Genomic DNA, 13,725 nt, shown 5'->3' with positions numbered 1-13,725 from the left:
GACTGTTTCCCCTCCCCCTTCAGAATCTGGAAAACACGGTCTGAGACATCACGGACCTTGGCATCCGGTAGGCAACATACCATCCGTGAGTCTCTTTTGCTGCCACAGAACCTCCTATCTATCCCTCTAACTAACGAGTCCCCAATAACTATCGCCCTCCCGCTCTCCCCCTTTCCCTCCCGAGCCACAGAGACGGACACAGTGCTGGAGATCCTCTCACTGCGGCTCCCCACTGGTATGTCATCCCCCTCAACCGTATCCAAAGCGGAATACTTGTTGCTAAGGGGAACGACCACCGGGGATCCCTGCATGGACTGCTTCCTCCCAGCCCCTCTCACCGTCACCCATCTGTTTTCAATCCTCGGAGTAATTGTATTCCTAAAGCTTGTGTCTATGGCCATCTCTGCGTCCCTGATGATCCTAAGTTCATCCAACTCCAGCTCCAGTTCCCTAACACGGTTTTGGAGGAGCTGCAGATGGGTGCACTTCCCACAGGTGTAATCAGTAGGGACACTGTCGTCGTCCCTCACCTCAAACATAGTGCAAGAGGAACATAGCACTGCCTGCACACCCATCCCCTCTAGATACCTTGCCAGTACCAGGTAGAAAGTGCAAAAATGAATTCAACTCACCCCTACTCGCCCTTTCCGCCTGAGCCCTGTGAGCCAAAGTCTTATAGCTCACACTCTGCTTCCCACACACTCCCCTGCCCGCTCCCGACGCTGCCCGCTGTATACTGCAGCCTACCTTTTATACTTCACGCGCTTAAAAAACCCTTCCCAGACTCCTTTGCTGCCCACTTCTAGTTTTCACTTTAAACTTGAAAAACTGCTGTTAAAGTAAAGGCCAAAAAAATACACACACTAGCTGACTAATTAAATAAATAAACAATTCAATTAATCTCTCACCAGCACTGCTGCTTTCAATCACCCCTCTCAGCTTGCTCCAGTGGATCAATGAGGGGGAACCTCCCAGGTAACTGACTTTTAAAGTTAAAATAAAAACCCTTCCCAGACTCCTTTGCTGCCCACTTCTAGTTTTCACTTTAAACTTGAAAAACTGCTGTTAAAGTAAAGGCCAAAAAAATACACACACTAGCTGACTAATTAAATAAATAAACAATTCAATTAATCTCTCACCAGCACTGCTGCTTTCAATCACCCCTCTCAGCTTGCTCCAGTGGATCAATGAGCATGGCCAACCCATCTGACCTGCACATCTGTGGACTGTGGGAGGAAACCGGAGCATCCGGAGGAAATCCATGCGGACACAGGGAGAATGTGCAAACTGCACACAGATAGTCACCCAAGGCCGGAATCGAACCCAGGTCCCTGACGCTGTGAGGCAGCAGTACTAACCACTGTGCCACCATGCTGTGTTCTCATCTGAAGCGTGCTGTTGGAAGTTTTACATGGGTGTAGTATTTTTACCAAACGGCACGGCCTCTGCTAATGCATCACTCCCACGGCATCACATCAAAGTTCAATCTGAATTATACGTTAGAGCCTACAACCTCCTGACCCAGAGGGGAGAGCGTCCCCCACTGAGTAAGAATGACAGTGAATTAATAGCTGTTTCAAATGGGTTTAAATGGTGGAAGAATGGGGATGTTACAAGAATGCTTCAATCAGTCATCCGCTGATAACAGAAACAGTCATCTTAAACTTCCTTCTCATCACCTTCCCTATATTTAAGTGTTAATACTGGTGTTAAGTGCAGATTTACTGATATTATGAATGTCTAAATCATTATAATTTTACGACGGTTACTATTTGTAATCATTGTACTCATATTCCGATTACTGCTATTAGGCAGCAATTGCTATATAATTATTGCCGGTGACAAAGGGAGCGCATTCTGTTTGTCTCCAAATTTTGTTTTGCCCTCAGTACTGAATTACAGCCTCGCTCAGGGCCAGTGCTGCTGCTGTGAGGCAGCTTGCCCCGGGGATCAATCTCACAACGTTTGGCGCTTACAGTCAAAGTCAATGTGGCTCCTTCTTTGGAGTGAGTGCTGGCTGGACCTGCAGCTGCCAATCAGCACTTCATAGAATAGAATCATAGAAGGAGGCCATTTGGCCCATCGAGACTGCACCAGCCACAATCCCACCTAAGCCCTATCCCCATAACCCCACACATTTACCCTGCTAATCCCCCTGACACTAAGGAGCAACTTAACACGGCCAATCAACCTAACCCCGCACATCTTTGGACTGTGTGAGGAAACCAGAGCACCCGGAGGAAACCCATGCAGACACGGGGAGAACGTGCAAACTCCTCACAGACAGTGACCCGGGGCCGGAATTGAACCTATGCCCCTAGCACTGTGAGGCAGTACTAACCACTGTGCTACCATGCCGCCCCCGTCTTTGTTTCTTTTCCACCTCTCGTCAAGCCTCCCTCCTTTCCGTCACTCTCTACTTCTCAGCTTCCATGTCTCTGTCTCTCTGCTTGTTGGTTCCAATGTCTCTGTCTCTCTGCCCTTGCGTTTCAATCTTACACCTGTCTGTCTGCAGGCTGATTTTCCCAGTCCATTCGAACAAAGATCAGTACAGCACAGGAACAGGCTCTACGACCCACCAAGCCAGCACCAACATGTGATGCTGTACCAAACTAAAGACCTTTTGCCTCTTTCTGGTCTGTATCCCCCTATAGGTTGCCTATTCCCGTATCTGTCAGATTGCCTCTTAATCGTTGCTATTGTACCTGGATTGATCTGCTCTTTGTGGTTGGCTCAGCCATTGAGTTGCCCTCATCGTGGAGCTGCAGCCTCAATGGTGACCACCCCTATGATTAGGTGCTGCCATCCTCTGAATGGTGGCCACGGCGGTGGCCTGTTTGGGTGTTCCTGGAAAGAGACAGTCCCTGGGTCTCACCACCTGATGGGAGCAGGGTCTGATCCTGCTTGCAGCCCTGGCAGCGGACTTAATCAACAATGGAAAGATTCAATTCCATGCCGTCTTTCCAAAGCTCTGGCTCCCTGTTTCAGAGCCTTTGTTTGTCTGGCTCTGTGTCTCAGTCTCTCGATCTGTCTGACTCTGTATCTCAGTCTTCCTGTCTTTCTGGCTTCATATCCCAGTCTCTCCAACTGTCTAGTTCCCTGCCTCAAAGTCTCTCTGTCTGCCTGCCTCCCTGCCTCTGACTCTCTGTCTCTTTGAGTCTGCCTCAGTCTCTCTTTGTCACCATGGTGCTTTGTCTCACTTTCTCTGTCTGTCTGGCTTCCTGCTTCAGAATCTCTCAATCTGACAGTCTCTGTGTCTCAATCTCTCAATCTTTCTGTATCTGTGCCTCAGTCTCTCAGTCTCTCTGTCTCCCTGTTTCAGTCTCTCCAACTGTAGTTGAGACCAAAACAATATTTTGGCCTCAACTACTTTCTGTGGTAGTAAAATCCACCCATTCACCACCCTCTGGGTGAAGAAATTTCTCCTGACCTCAGTTCGAAAAGCTTTACCCCTTATCCTCAAGCTATGACCCCTAGTTCTGGACTTCCTCACCATTGGAACATTCTTTCAGAGTCTACCCTGTCTAACCCTGTAGAATTTTAGAAGTTTCTATGAGATCCCCTCTCACTCTTCTAAACTCCAATGAATATAATCCTAACCGACTTAATCTCTCCTCATACGAAAGATCTGCCATCCCAGGAATCAGCCTGGTAAACCTTCGCTGTACTCCATTTGTGGCAAGGACATCCTTCCTCAGATAAGGCCACCAAACAGCACACAAAAAGGTGCTGGATGAAAGCAAATCTTCTCTTGCTTTTCAATCATTCTGATTGTATCAAGGTTACGTGCATCAGTTACCCTCTCATTTGCCACGCCTGCAAGGTCCACCAGATGACCAAAGGGGTAACAGGGTTGTGATACATTAAATAAAAGAATAACAATGGATAAACCATTTCTCATTCAATTCCTGTTGTACAGTTCCTCCCAGCCTAATTGTTTGGATGTCATTGTGTAACACCTAGTAATATTGATTTCAATGTTAACAATGTCAACTGGATTGTCAAGATTTTACCCCAAGACAGTAGAACACTCCACAATATTAATTGACTAGTGTGAAATGTGTGTTATTTTTGTTTAGATTGAATTGCTGAGTGAATGATTACATAGGAGAAAGGATTTGTCAGCGGGATACTTAGTAATTGCTGAAATTGTGAGCGCAGCATTAACATACTGACAGTCGAGCTTAAGTCTCCTTTCTCTATTTGCGAGAAACCTGGATGAAATCTCAAGAGTGCAGGGGACTATAGGGTTGTTTTTCAATTGGCGCCTGCACGTGTGATTGACAGGGTAGGTGGGTCAGCCGCTAAGAAAAATCACCCAATTTCCCTCTCGCATTTCTTGTTGAGTCCCCACAACTGCCCCTTTAAAGCAGCGGTTTTGCTTGGGGCAAAAATAGACCCCCTTTTCAATGGTGCCATCCACATTCATTGCTGCAATGACTAAATTGGCATAAATTTGTGGATGACACAAAGATTGGCCGGGTGGTTAACAGTGAGGCAGAGTGTCTTGGGCTACAAGACGGTAGAGACGGAATGGTCAAATGGGCAGATAAGTGGCAGATGGAATTTAACCTGAAAAGTGTGAGGTGATAATACTTTGGAAGGAGTACTCAATACTCCTTGATAAGAAAGTACTCAATGAATGGTAGGACACTTGGAAGTTCTGTGGAACAAAGGGACCTTGGCGTTTTTGTCCGCACATCCTGAAAGCGGAAGGGCATGTTAGTAGGATGATGAAAAAGACATATGGGACATTTGCCTTTATCAATTGAGGCATAGATTAAAAAAGCAGGGGAGCCATGTTGGAGTTGAATAGAACTTTGTATAGAACTGTCACAGCTAGGGTACTGTGAGCAGTTCTGATCGCCACATTATAGGAGGGATGTGAATGCACTGGATGGGGTGCAGAGGAGATTCACCAGGATGTTGCCTGAGTTGGAACAGTTAAGTTATGAAGAGAGGTTGCGCAGGCTTGGTTTGTTTTCTTTGGAGCAGAGAAGACTGAGGGGCGACTTGATCAGGGTGTACAAGCTTAGGGGAGACATGGATAGAGTGGATAAGGGGCTGCTGTTCCCCTTAGTTGAAGGGTAAGTCACAAGGGGACATAGGTTCAAAGTGAGGGGCAGGAGATTTCAGGGGGATGTGAGGAAAAGCCTTTTAACCCAGAGGGTGGTGACAGTTTGGAATGCACTGCCTGAGTTGCCTCACCTCTTTTAAAAAATACCTGGATGAGTACTTGGCACGTCATGACATTCAGGGCTATGGGCCAAGTGCTGGCAAATGGAATTAAGTGGGAGTTCAGGTACTTCTAATGTATTGGCGCAGACTCCATGGGCCAAAGGGCCTCCTTTGCATTGTATGATTCTTTGATTCTAAATGTTATGGGCAGAATTTTGCTGCACCACCCACCACGGGAGTCAGAGTGGTCCATTGACCTTGGATTGGATTTTCTGGCATTCAGGCGAGCCTGGCCGGAAAATCCCGATCTTATGCATCTAGGGGTTCAATTTTACCGGCTGGATTTGATGCCAGATATCTTTCAGGTTGGGGGCAGATAAAATATGTCTGGAGGCTACCCCACTATCTTCCTGCCCACCTCGAACTGTTCCCATAATATGGAGGGATGGGTAGTGAACCATACTGGGCTTCCAACCCTGTTGAGAGCCATAAGGGGCCAATTATTGCCCACTTTAAGCCCTGACGCTGCCTCCACCTCTATAAAATAATGGACAGTGACAGGCAGGCATGCAAGAGCAAGAACCCTTGTTATGACACAACCAGTTAAAAAGGCAGGAAGGAAAGGGGTACATTCTTATAGAATCATAGCATCAACGGCACGGAGACAGGCCCTTCGGCCCAAACTGGTCCGTGCCGACCACCATGGACATGGAATTAGCTGAGTGACAGGAATGAGCTTAATGGATGTTTTTCAGGCTGCAGGCGGGTTTGAATTAGAGATTCCCTGGGATCAGTGTTGGGACCCTTGCTTTTCCTGATATAGATTAATGACCTAGACCTTGGTGTACAGGGCACTGTTTCAAAAATTTCCAGATGGTACCAAGTTTGGAAACATTGTAACCTGTGAGGAACTTCAAAAGAACATAGACTGGTTGGTAGAAACAGCAGAGAAGTGGTCAATGAAGTTCAATGCAGAGAAGTGTGAGGTGATTCATGTTCTTTTTTAGAGGTTCACAGCAGGGAAACAGGCCCTTCGGCCCAACTTGTCCATTCCGCCCTTTTTTTAAACACTAAGCTTGTCCCAATTGCCCGCATTTGGCCCATATCCCTCTGAACCCATCTTACCCATGTAACTGTCTAAATGCTTTTTAAAAGACAAAATTGGACCCACCTCTACTACTACCTCTGGCAGCTTGTTCCAGACACTTGGCATGAAGAACATGGAGAGACATAAAATAAAGGGTACACTCTAAAGAAGGTGCAGGAGCAGAGGGACCCGAGTCTATATGTTTATAAGCCATTGAGGGTGGCAGGACAGGTGGAGAGAGCAGTCAATAACCGTATAGTATCACAGGCTTTATTATAGACTATAAGGGCAAGGAGGTTATACTGAATTTGTATAAGTCCATAAGACCATAAGACATAGGAGCAGATTTAGGCCACTCGGCCCATCGAGTTTGCTCCGCCATTCAATCATGGCTGATTTTTTTCTCATGCCCATTCTCCTGCCTTTTCCCCATAACCCCAGATCCTCTTATTAATCAAGAACCTATCTCTGTCTCAAAGGCACCCAATGACCTGGCCTCCACAGCCTTCTGCGGCAAAGAGTTCCACAGATTCGCCACTCTCTGGCTGAAGAAATTCCTCCTCATCGCTGTTTTAAAGGATCGTCCCTTTAGCCTGAGGTTGTGCCCTCTGGTTCTAAGTCATTAGTTTGGCTTCAGCTAGAGTACCACACTTAGCCTTGGGCATCACACTTTAGGAAGGATGAGAAGGCATTCGAGAAGCTGCAGAGAAGATTCACGAGAATGGTTCCATGGACGAGGAATTTCAGTTATGAAGATAGATTGGAGAAGTTAGAATTATTTTCTTTGGAGCCAAGAAGACTGAGAGGAGACTTGATAGAGATACTCAAAATCATAAGAGGTCTGAGCAGAGTAGCTAGAGAGAAACTTTTCCCTCTTTTTAAAGGATCGGGAATGAGAGGGCTCAGATTTAAAGTTATTAGTAAAAGAAGGAAAAGTGATAAGACGAAAAAAGGAATTCATGCAGCAAGTGGTTAGGATCTGGAATGCACTGCCTGAGAGTATGGTGGAAGTAAGTTTAACTGAAGCATTCAAAAGAGAATTAGAGTGTTATCTGCAGAGGAAGAATATACAGGGTTAGGTGAGAAGGTGGGAGAACTAAGCAAATTGGTCATTCGAAGAGCCAGTGCAGACACGATAGGTCGAATGACCTCCTACTGCGCTGTAACAATGCTGTGATTCTGTGACCTCGGTTGAGGTCACTCAGAGTGTGTTATGGCTGTGCGGCAACTTTGTTTAAAGTCGGTTATATAGAAACATAGACATAGAAACATAGAAAATAGGAGCAGGAGGCCATTTGCCCCTTCGAGCCTGCTCCGCCATTCATCACGATCATGGCTGATCATCCAACTCAATAGCCTAATCCTGCTTTCTCTCCATAACCTTTGATCCCATTCACCCCAAGTGCTGTATCTACTTGTCTCTTGAATACATTAACCGCCTCTCGAATACATTCTGTTGGTTTAACACCAACATTTCTTCCGTAAGGTTCAGCCCCCAAGTCCTGGCCTCAGTTGAGATCACTCTACAACCTCCATTCCCCCCCCACCCCACACCCCATCCGAAATCCAGGGTGATATTGTCCATCTTGTGCCTGGAAAACCATGCGTTAACTGGGCAAAGCCCTACACTAAAATCTGAAACGGGTTCACGTATATATCTTCAGGTGACTGCCTCAACTATCAACCTTCCCTCGAGAGAAAACAAATGTATCTATTCATCATTTACCATGTATTGCTGGGATCATAATTCTATTCGTAAACTGCAGAATCTTGTGTAAGAAGGGCTCAGGAGCGATTTGCAGTAAGTCTTTCTCTCTTTTTTTGACAAGGTATTACAATGGATTATGAAGTGGCATGAAAAGATCTGTGGATATTAGTCAGAAGCCTCCCATTACTGGTAAAAAGCAGACATGTTAAGCTACTTACGGACTGGGAGAGTCTGAAAGGTCTCCATCTGGCTGTGTTCTCCTTGGCCTTTGCCGTTTACCGCTGCTACCCTGAATTGGTAGGTTGAGTTTGGCTTCAGGTTGGTAAGGATGACATGAGCTAGAGACAGAAAGAGGAAAGAGAAAATCAGTGTGGGAAAACTATTCAGCCTCCAACAATATCTTACCACCTTTCTTTAACCAGTTGCCCTCCCTGAGCTCCACACAATGGGCGGTACGGTGGCACAGTGGTTAGCACTGCTGCCTCACAGCGCCAGGGACCCGGGTTCAATTCCCGGCTTGGGTCACTGTCTGTGTGGAGTTTGCACGTTCTCCCCGTGTCTGCATGGGTTTCCTCTGGGTGCTCCGGTTTCCTCCCACAGTCCAAAAGGCGTACTGGTTAGGTGCATTGGCCATGCTAAATTCTCCCTCAGTGTACCCTGGCGCCGGAGTGTGGAAACCAGGGGATTTTCACAGTAACTTCATTGCAGTGTTAATGTAAGTCTACTTGTGACACTAAAAAACAAACTTTAAACTTTAAAACAATGAGATTAATTCTCTGAGCTCATTTGCCCAAGCACCGCTGCCAATGAGAACAGAGAATTTGGTGCCCGGCGGAGAATCCCAGCTGCGGGCAAGGTCGGAGAATCCCAACCAATAGCTTTCCGATTTAGCCTTCCTGACTCTTCTAGAGTCATGTGGCATGGCCACATTTATTGCCCACCCCTAACTGCCCTTCTTGTACCATGTGTTTCGCGTTGTTGGAGTAAAATCAAAATTAAAGGACACAAAATGGTTACCTGGCACAAAATGGACTCGGGGAAAAGACATTAAGATGTGCTGACTTGGGCACAGACATTGCACAGCAAGTTAAAACCTGTTAGTGTTTGAATTGCTGCAGGAAACAGATCAGACCTGGGGGCGCCTTAGCTTTAGATAAAAGCAGGACCCGAAACAAAGAGTTTTGATAACGAGATCAGTCATTGATGGGGGATATAAATGTATCTACTCTATGTACAACAATGTGTTAACTGCCAATGTCCTTGTCTACTCTGCGTGTAACGATGTGTTAACTGTCGATGTCCGTCCTTGTCTATTATTTGTATAGCGATGTGCTAACGGCTAATGTCCGTACTTGTCTATTATTTGAAAAAGTATAAAGATGCTCAACTGCCATTGTAAAGTTGAGAAGGTGAGTGCGCGCACTGCGGAGAGCCCAACGCTTCTCCCAAAGCTTTGTCCGATAAAACTGCGTGTTGAATCTTTAAGTCTGACTCCGAGTGGTAATTTTCCCACAACAGCGTCATCCATATTGGTGTGGACTGGACTCATACACAGGCTCAGTCTAGCTAAGGGCAGCTTTCCTAAAGCACATCGGTGAACTAGTTGTGTTTTAATGATAGGCTGAACATTCCACAGTCATTTTCACTGATACCAGCCCTGGGCTCTTTCAACTGAACTCAACTTCTCAAACAGCCCTGGAAGGATATCACACCTAAAGTTCACTTGATTATGAACCAATGTCATTGGATTACCTGGTGTATTTAATTAACCATTATACTGGGACGCAGACATACAAGGTTTTGACAAAGGTCTTTAGCTGCGATAGTTGGCATTCTCAGATCTGAATCAAAAGGCTCCCAACTCCCAAATAAACATGAAAACCCTTGGCTGATACACCAGTGTGGAACTGAAGGAATGCTGCACCATCAGCGGCGCCATCTTTTGGGAGGCATTAAACCAAGATCCTATCAGGTGGACACAAAAGATCACATAACATACGAACACAGGAATTAGGAACAGGAGTAGGCCACTCGGCCCCTCAAGCCTGCTCCACCATTCAATAAGATCATGGCGGATCAGATTGTAACTTCAACCCCAAGTTCCTGCCTGCCCCCGATAACCTTTCACCTCTTTGTTATTCAACAATCTATCTAGCTCTGTCTTAAACATATTAAAAGAGTCCTTTTGGGGAAGAGACTTTCAGAGACTCACCACCCCCTGAGAGAAAAAATATTCTCCTCATCTCTGTCTTAAATGAGTTTGTTTTTGAACAGTGACCCCCAAATTCTAGATTCTCCCAAGAGAGGAAACTTCCTCGCCACATCCACTTGTGCCGCTATTTTACGACCTTGCTCGGGCGAGGCTCAAGTCTCGCCCAAGGCCAATGGAGAATTCCATTCTGCGAGCTGCACCTGCCCTGATTCCGGGACGGGCGTGGCGGGAAAATTCCGGCTACCATGTCAGGATCTTATATGTTTCAATCAAGTAGCCTCTTACTCTTCTAAATTCCAGCAGATACAAACCGAACCTCTCCAACCCTTCCTCATGATACAAGCCGCCCATTCCCGGTATTAGTTTCGTAAACCTTCACTGAACTGTTTCTAATGCATTTACATAGTCCCTTAAAGATAGAGAGCGATACTGTTTATTGTGTCCCCACTCTTCTTGCTAATATTTAGCCCTCAATCAACATTACTAAAAGATAATTTTGCCACTACTATAATGTTGTTTATGGGATCATGCTGTACAAATAATGTCTCCTGTGTCGCAGTGGGCAGTGGGACCCCACAGCAGCTTTATTCTGGTCAATTAACACGCTGGCCACAATTGGGGCCACTGTCCAGTTGTAGACAGCAGCCCACCCCCAAAGGTCCAATCTGCAGGCTGGCAATATAGCAGCCATGGCAGTGCCATCGGTCGAAGACCAGTGGGTTTTTATTGGGAAGCCGGGGCCAGGCTTGCAGGTCCTGATGATAAGGCGGGGAGGGGGCAGTCATTCTGGGGACACTGGCTTTGCCTTGAGGGTGACTGGGGCAGGGGAGGGGGGTCCATTAAGGGGGGCTCCCACCATCTACTGGTAATCCACTGGGAGACATCACCACATGGCAGTGGGCATTCCCAATGTGGCACATTAATTGGGCCCTCAAGTGGTTAAATTGGCTGCCCAGTGGATGGCCATGTCTCTAAGGTCCCGTCGCTGGCAATATGCCACAGGGATAGGAAGATCTTAGTGTTTCCATCCCGTCTCCAGTCCATCTCCAACAGAGGCCAGAAAAACTCTGTCCTTTGTTGCCCAAGTGGATTAATCCTAACTGACTGTAAAATCGCCTTGTGGTTCCTTCTCCAATCTTTTTCATAAGCAATAAATGAAAATCTTCAAGGGAAGTGAAACACAATTTTGCAGTTGTCTCCATGATCTTTCTCCCGGTTTTCACTCTGTCAATGCCCTCTGGATCTTGAAGGTTTCAAAGGGTTATTGGAAATGCCTGTCGTCCCGGTTGTTATCACTGCTCTCAGCTAGCGTTGTTGGGAGTACAAAACAGTCGGCCATGTAAGTGGGCAGCAGCTCTCTAAGTTGGGACCTGCTCCTGAGATAGGGGTGGAAGTCTTGCCTTCAAGCCTGGATTTCCAACAGCAAGCTGAGTAATAACTACGACTCAACAGCTGATCCGGCCCTGAAAAATAAGTTTATATTTGTGGAAGATTGTTCATTTGTTTCCATTATGATTAAATACCAGGGGGAGGGGGGCTGGGGTATTTTCTGCCCCTGTTCACTGGGGGCAGGAATGGCGGATGGGATGGAGAATCAAGAGGGATACCCAAAGTGAATTTTACTCCACCAGCGTGATTTCCCTGCTCGATTGTCCCCACCTCTCCCCCACGCCTCCACCAATGACATAGCGGGGATCCTGACTTTAAAAGTCGGAATCTCCATTTACATCTAATTGACTATGCGTATCAGGCCTTTACACCCGATTATACCCCCCCCCATCCTCCCACGTTGGACAGTCCATTCACATTGGGGGAGACTACAGTGACTACAGGTCTCCCACAATGTGCACCTAGTGAATAAAACCCGCCAGAGGCGCACAGGTGAACACAACCTCGAGGAGGGAAGGGTTCATGCCCGGGCAGTGCCAGAGGGCAGTGCGGGAACACTGCCAGAGGAAGTGCTGGGGGGGGGGGTGGTGTTCTGCTGTGGAGGTGCTAGGTGTTCCATTATGGGGAGGATCACGGTGGGCACAGGTTCCATGACGTTGGTGGGGAGGGAGGGATATTCTAGGGAGTTGATGGGGGGGAGAGGGGCAGAGGTTCCATGGGGCACTCCTTCTTCTTCTTTTCAATCAGAACTGATGTAAGTAATTACTTTGTAAAGTAATCAGAAAATTCTAACCTAATGTTCACTTCCCACTCAATTTTTGTTCTCTGCAATTTTCATTTATGTGTTTTGATGAAGAGTGCATCTAAAGTTTAAAGTTTATTTATTAGTGTCACAAGTAGGCTGACATTGACACTGCAATGAAGTTACTGTGAAAATCCCCTAGTCGCCCACACACCGGCACCTGTTCAGGTACACTGAGGGAGAATGTAGCATGGCCATTGCACCCAACCAGCACGTCTTTCAGACTATGGGAGGAAACTGGAGCACCCGAAGGAAACTCACGCAGACACGGTGAGAATGTACAAACTCCACATAGACAGTGACCCAAGCTGGGAATCAAACCAGGGTCCTTGGTGGCAGTGCTAACCACTGTGCCACCGTGCCACCCTGGCTGGCTGTCTGTGAGAATTCTTGAATGGGATTCGTTACTTAGACATCTTGATGACATAACTGCATTTTGACGTTTTCTTCACAACAACGAACTGCACATTGAGGGAGTTAAGGTTCTTGCACAGAGATTGTTAGAGCTCCCAAAGAGGTGAGGCTGTTATCTAGGCCATCGTCTTCACAGAACAAATGAAATAATTGGTTTCAGGAAATGTACAACCTAAATTGATAATGTGATGCCTCATTGTTCATTCAATAAAGAATCATTTATGTCTCTTTGCTTTTGTGTATTGCTCAGATTTCACTTCACACGCACTAAACCACTTTGTCTGTCAGCTCCCCTGCTTGTTGTAATGCAGAGGGAGAGAGATTTCAATTGATACTCTAGTGAAGTGTTGCTTGAAGTGGTGTCTGTTTATTTGAAGTCTATCCCCCCTCTTTATTGCATTTGTGAGAAAACACACTGTGAAATAGCAGGATGTGGAGCATCGTAAAACAATGGGATATGCAGAAGCTTCGGATAAATGGAGATAGTCTCAGAGGAACAATGGGATTTCGTCAGTATCTGCATGGAAGAGCAGGTTTGAGTATGCATGCAAAATGTCAACGGGGGTACGGAGGATATACAATATGGGACAGAAATATCTACGGAAGATTAACAGTGTCAAAGCACATGGAGGATGTGCACTATGAAACTATATAATCTATGTAGGATCAGAGCAAAATACAGCCATGGTTGCAAATCAGAAATAAAATCAGAAGTGCTGGACAAACCGGTCATGAAGCTCTGGAAAAGTCACATGGACTCAGTGGGCGGGATTTCCCCGGCCTCGCTCACCCCAAAACTGGAAAATCCTACCCGAGGTCAATGGGCCTTTGTGTTAGAATGTAACCAATGATAACACTGGATCTGTTGTTGTTTGACCAATGGTAACAAGCTGCAAGGGTCAGCTGACCCAGTAAACTATGTAACCAATGATAAA

General features: G+C 46.4%; 1 protein-coding gene across 1 annotated transcript in view; it reads right to left on the bottom strand.

The window, feature by feature from the left end:
- ncam2a (neural cell adhesion molecule 2a) overlaps positions 1 to 13,725 on the bottom strand; it is a 543,279-nt gene that overhangs the window by 155,912 nt on the left and 373,642 nt on the right. The window contains exon 20 of the mRNA XM_078231910.1: positions 8,192 to 8,311. Coding sequence (XP_078088036.1) covers positions 8,192 to 8,311 — 120 coding nt within the window. The remainder of the gene's footprint in view (positions 1 to 8,191; positions 8,312 to 13,725) is intronic.

Source organism: Mustelus asterias, chromosome 17 (assembly GCF_964213995.1).
Source record: "Mustelus asterias chromosome 17, sMusAst1.hap1.1, whole genome shotgun sequence".
NCBI lineage: Eukaryota > Metazoa > Chordata > Chondrichthyes > Carcharhiniformes > Triakidae > Mustelus > Mustelus asterias.
This window is presented reverse-complemented; position numbering and strand designations above follow the sequence as displayed.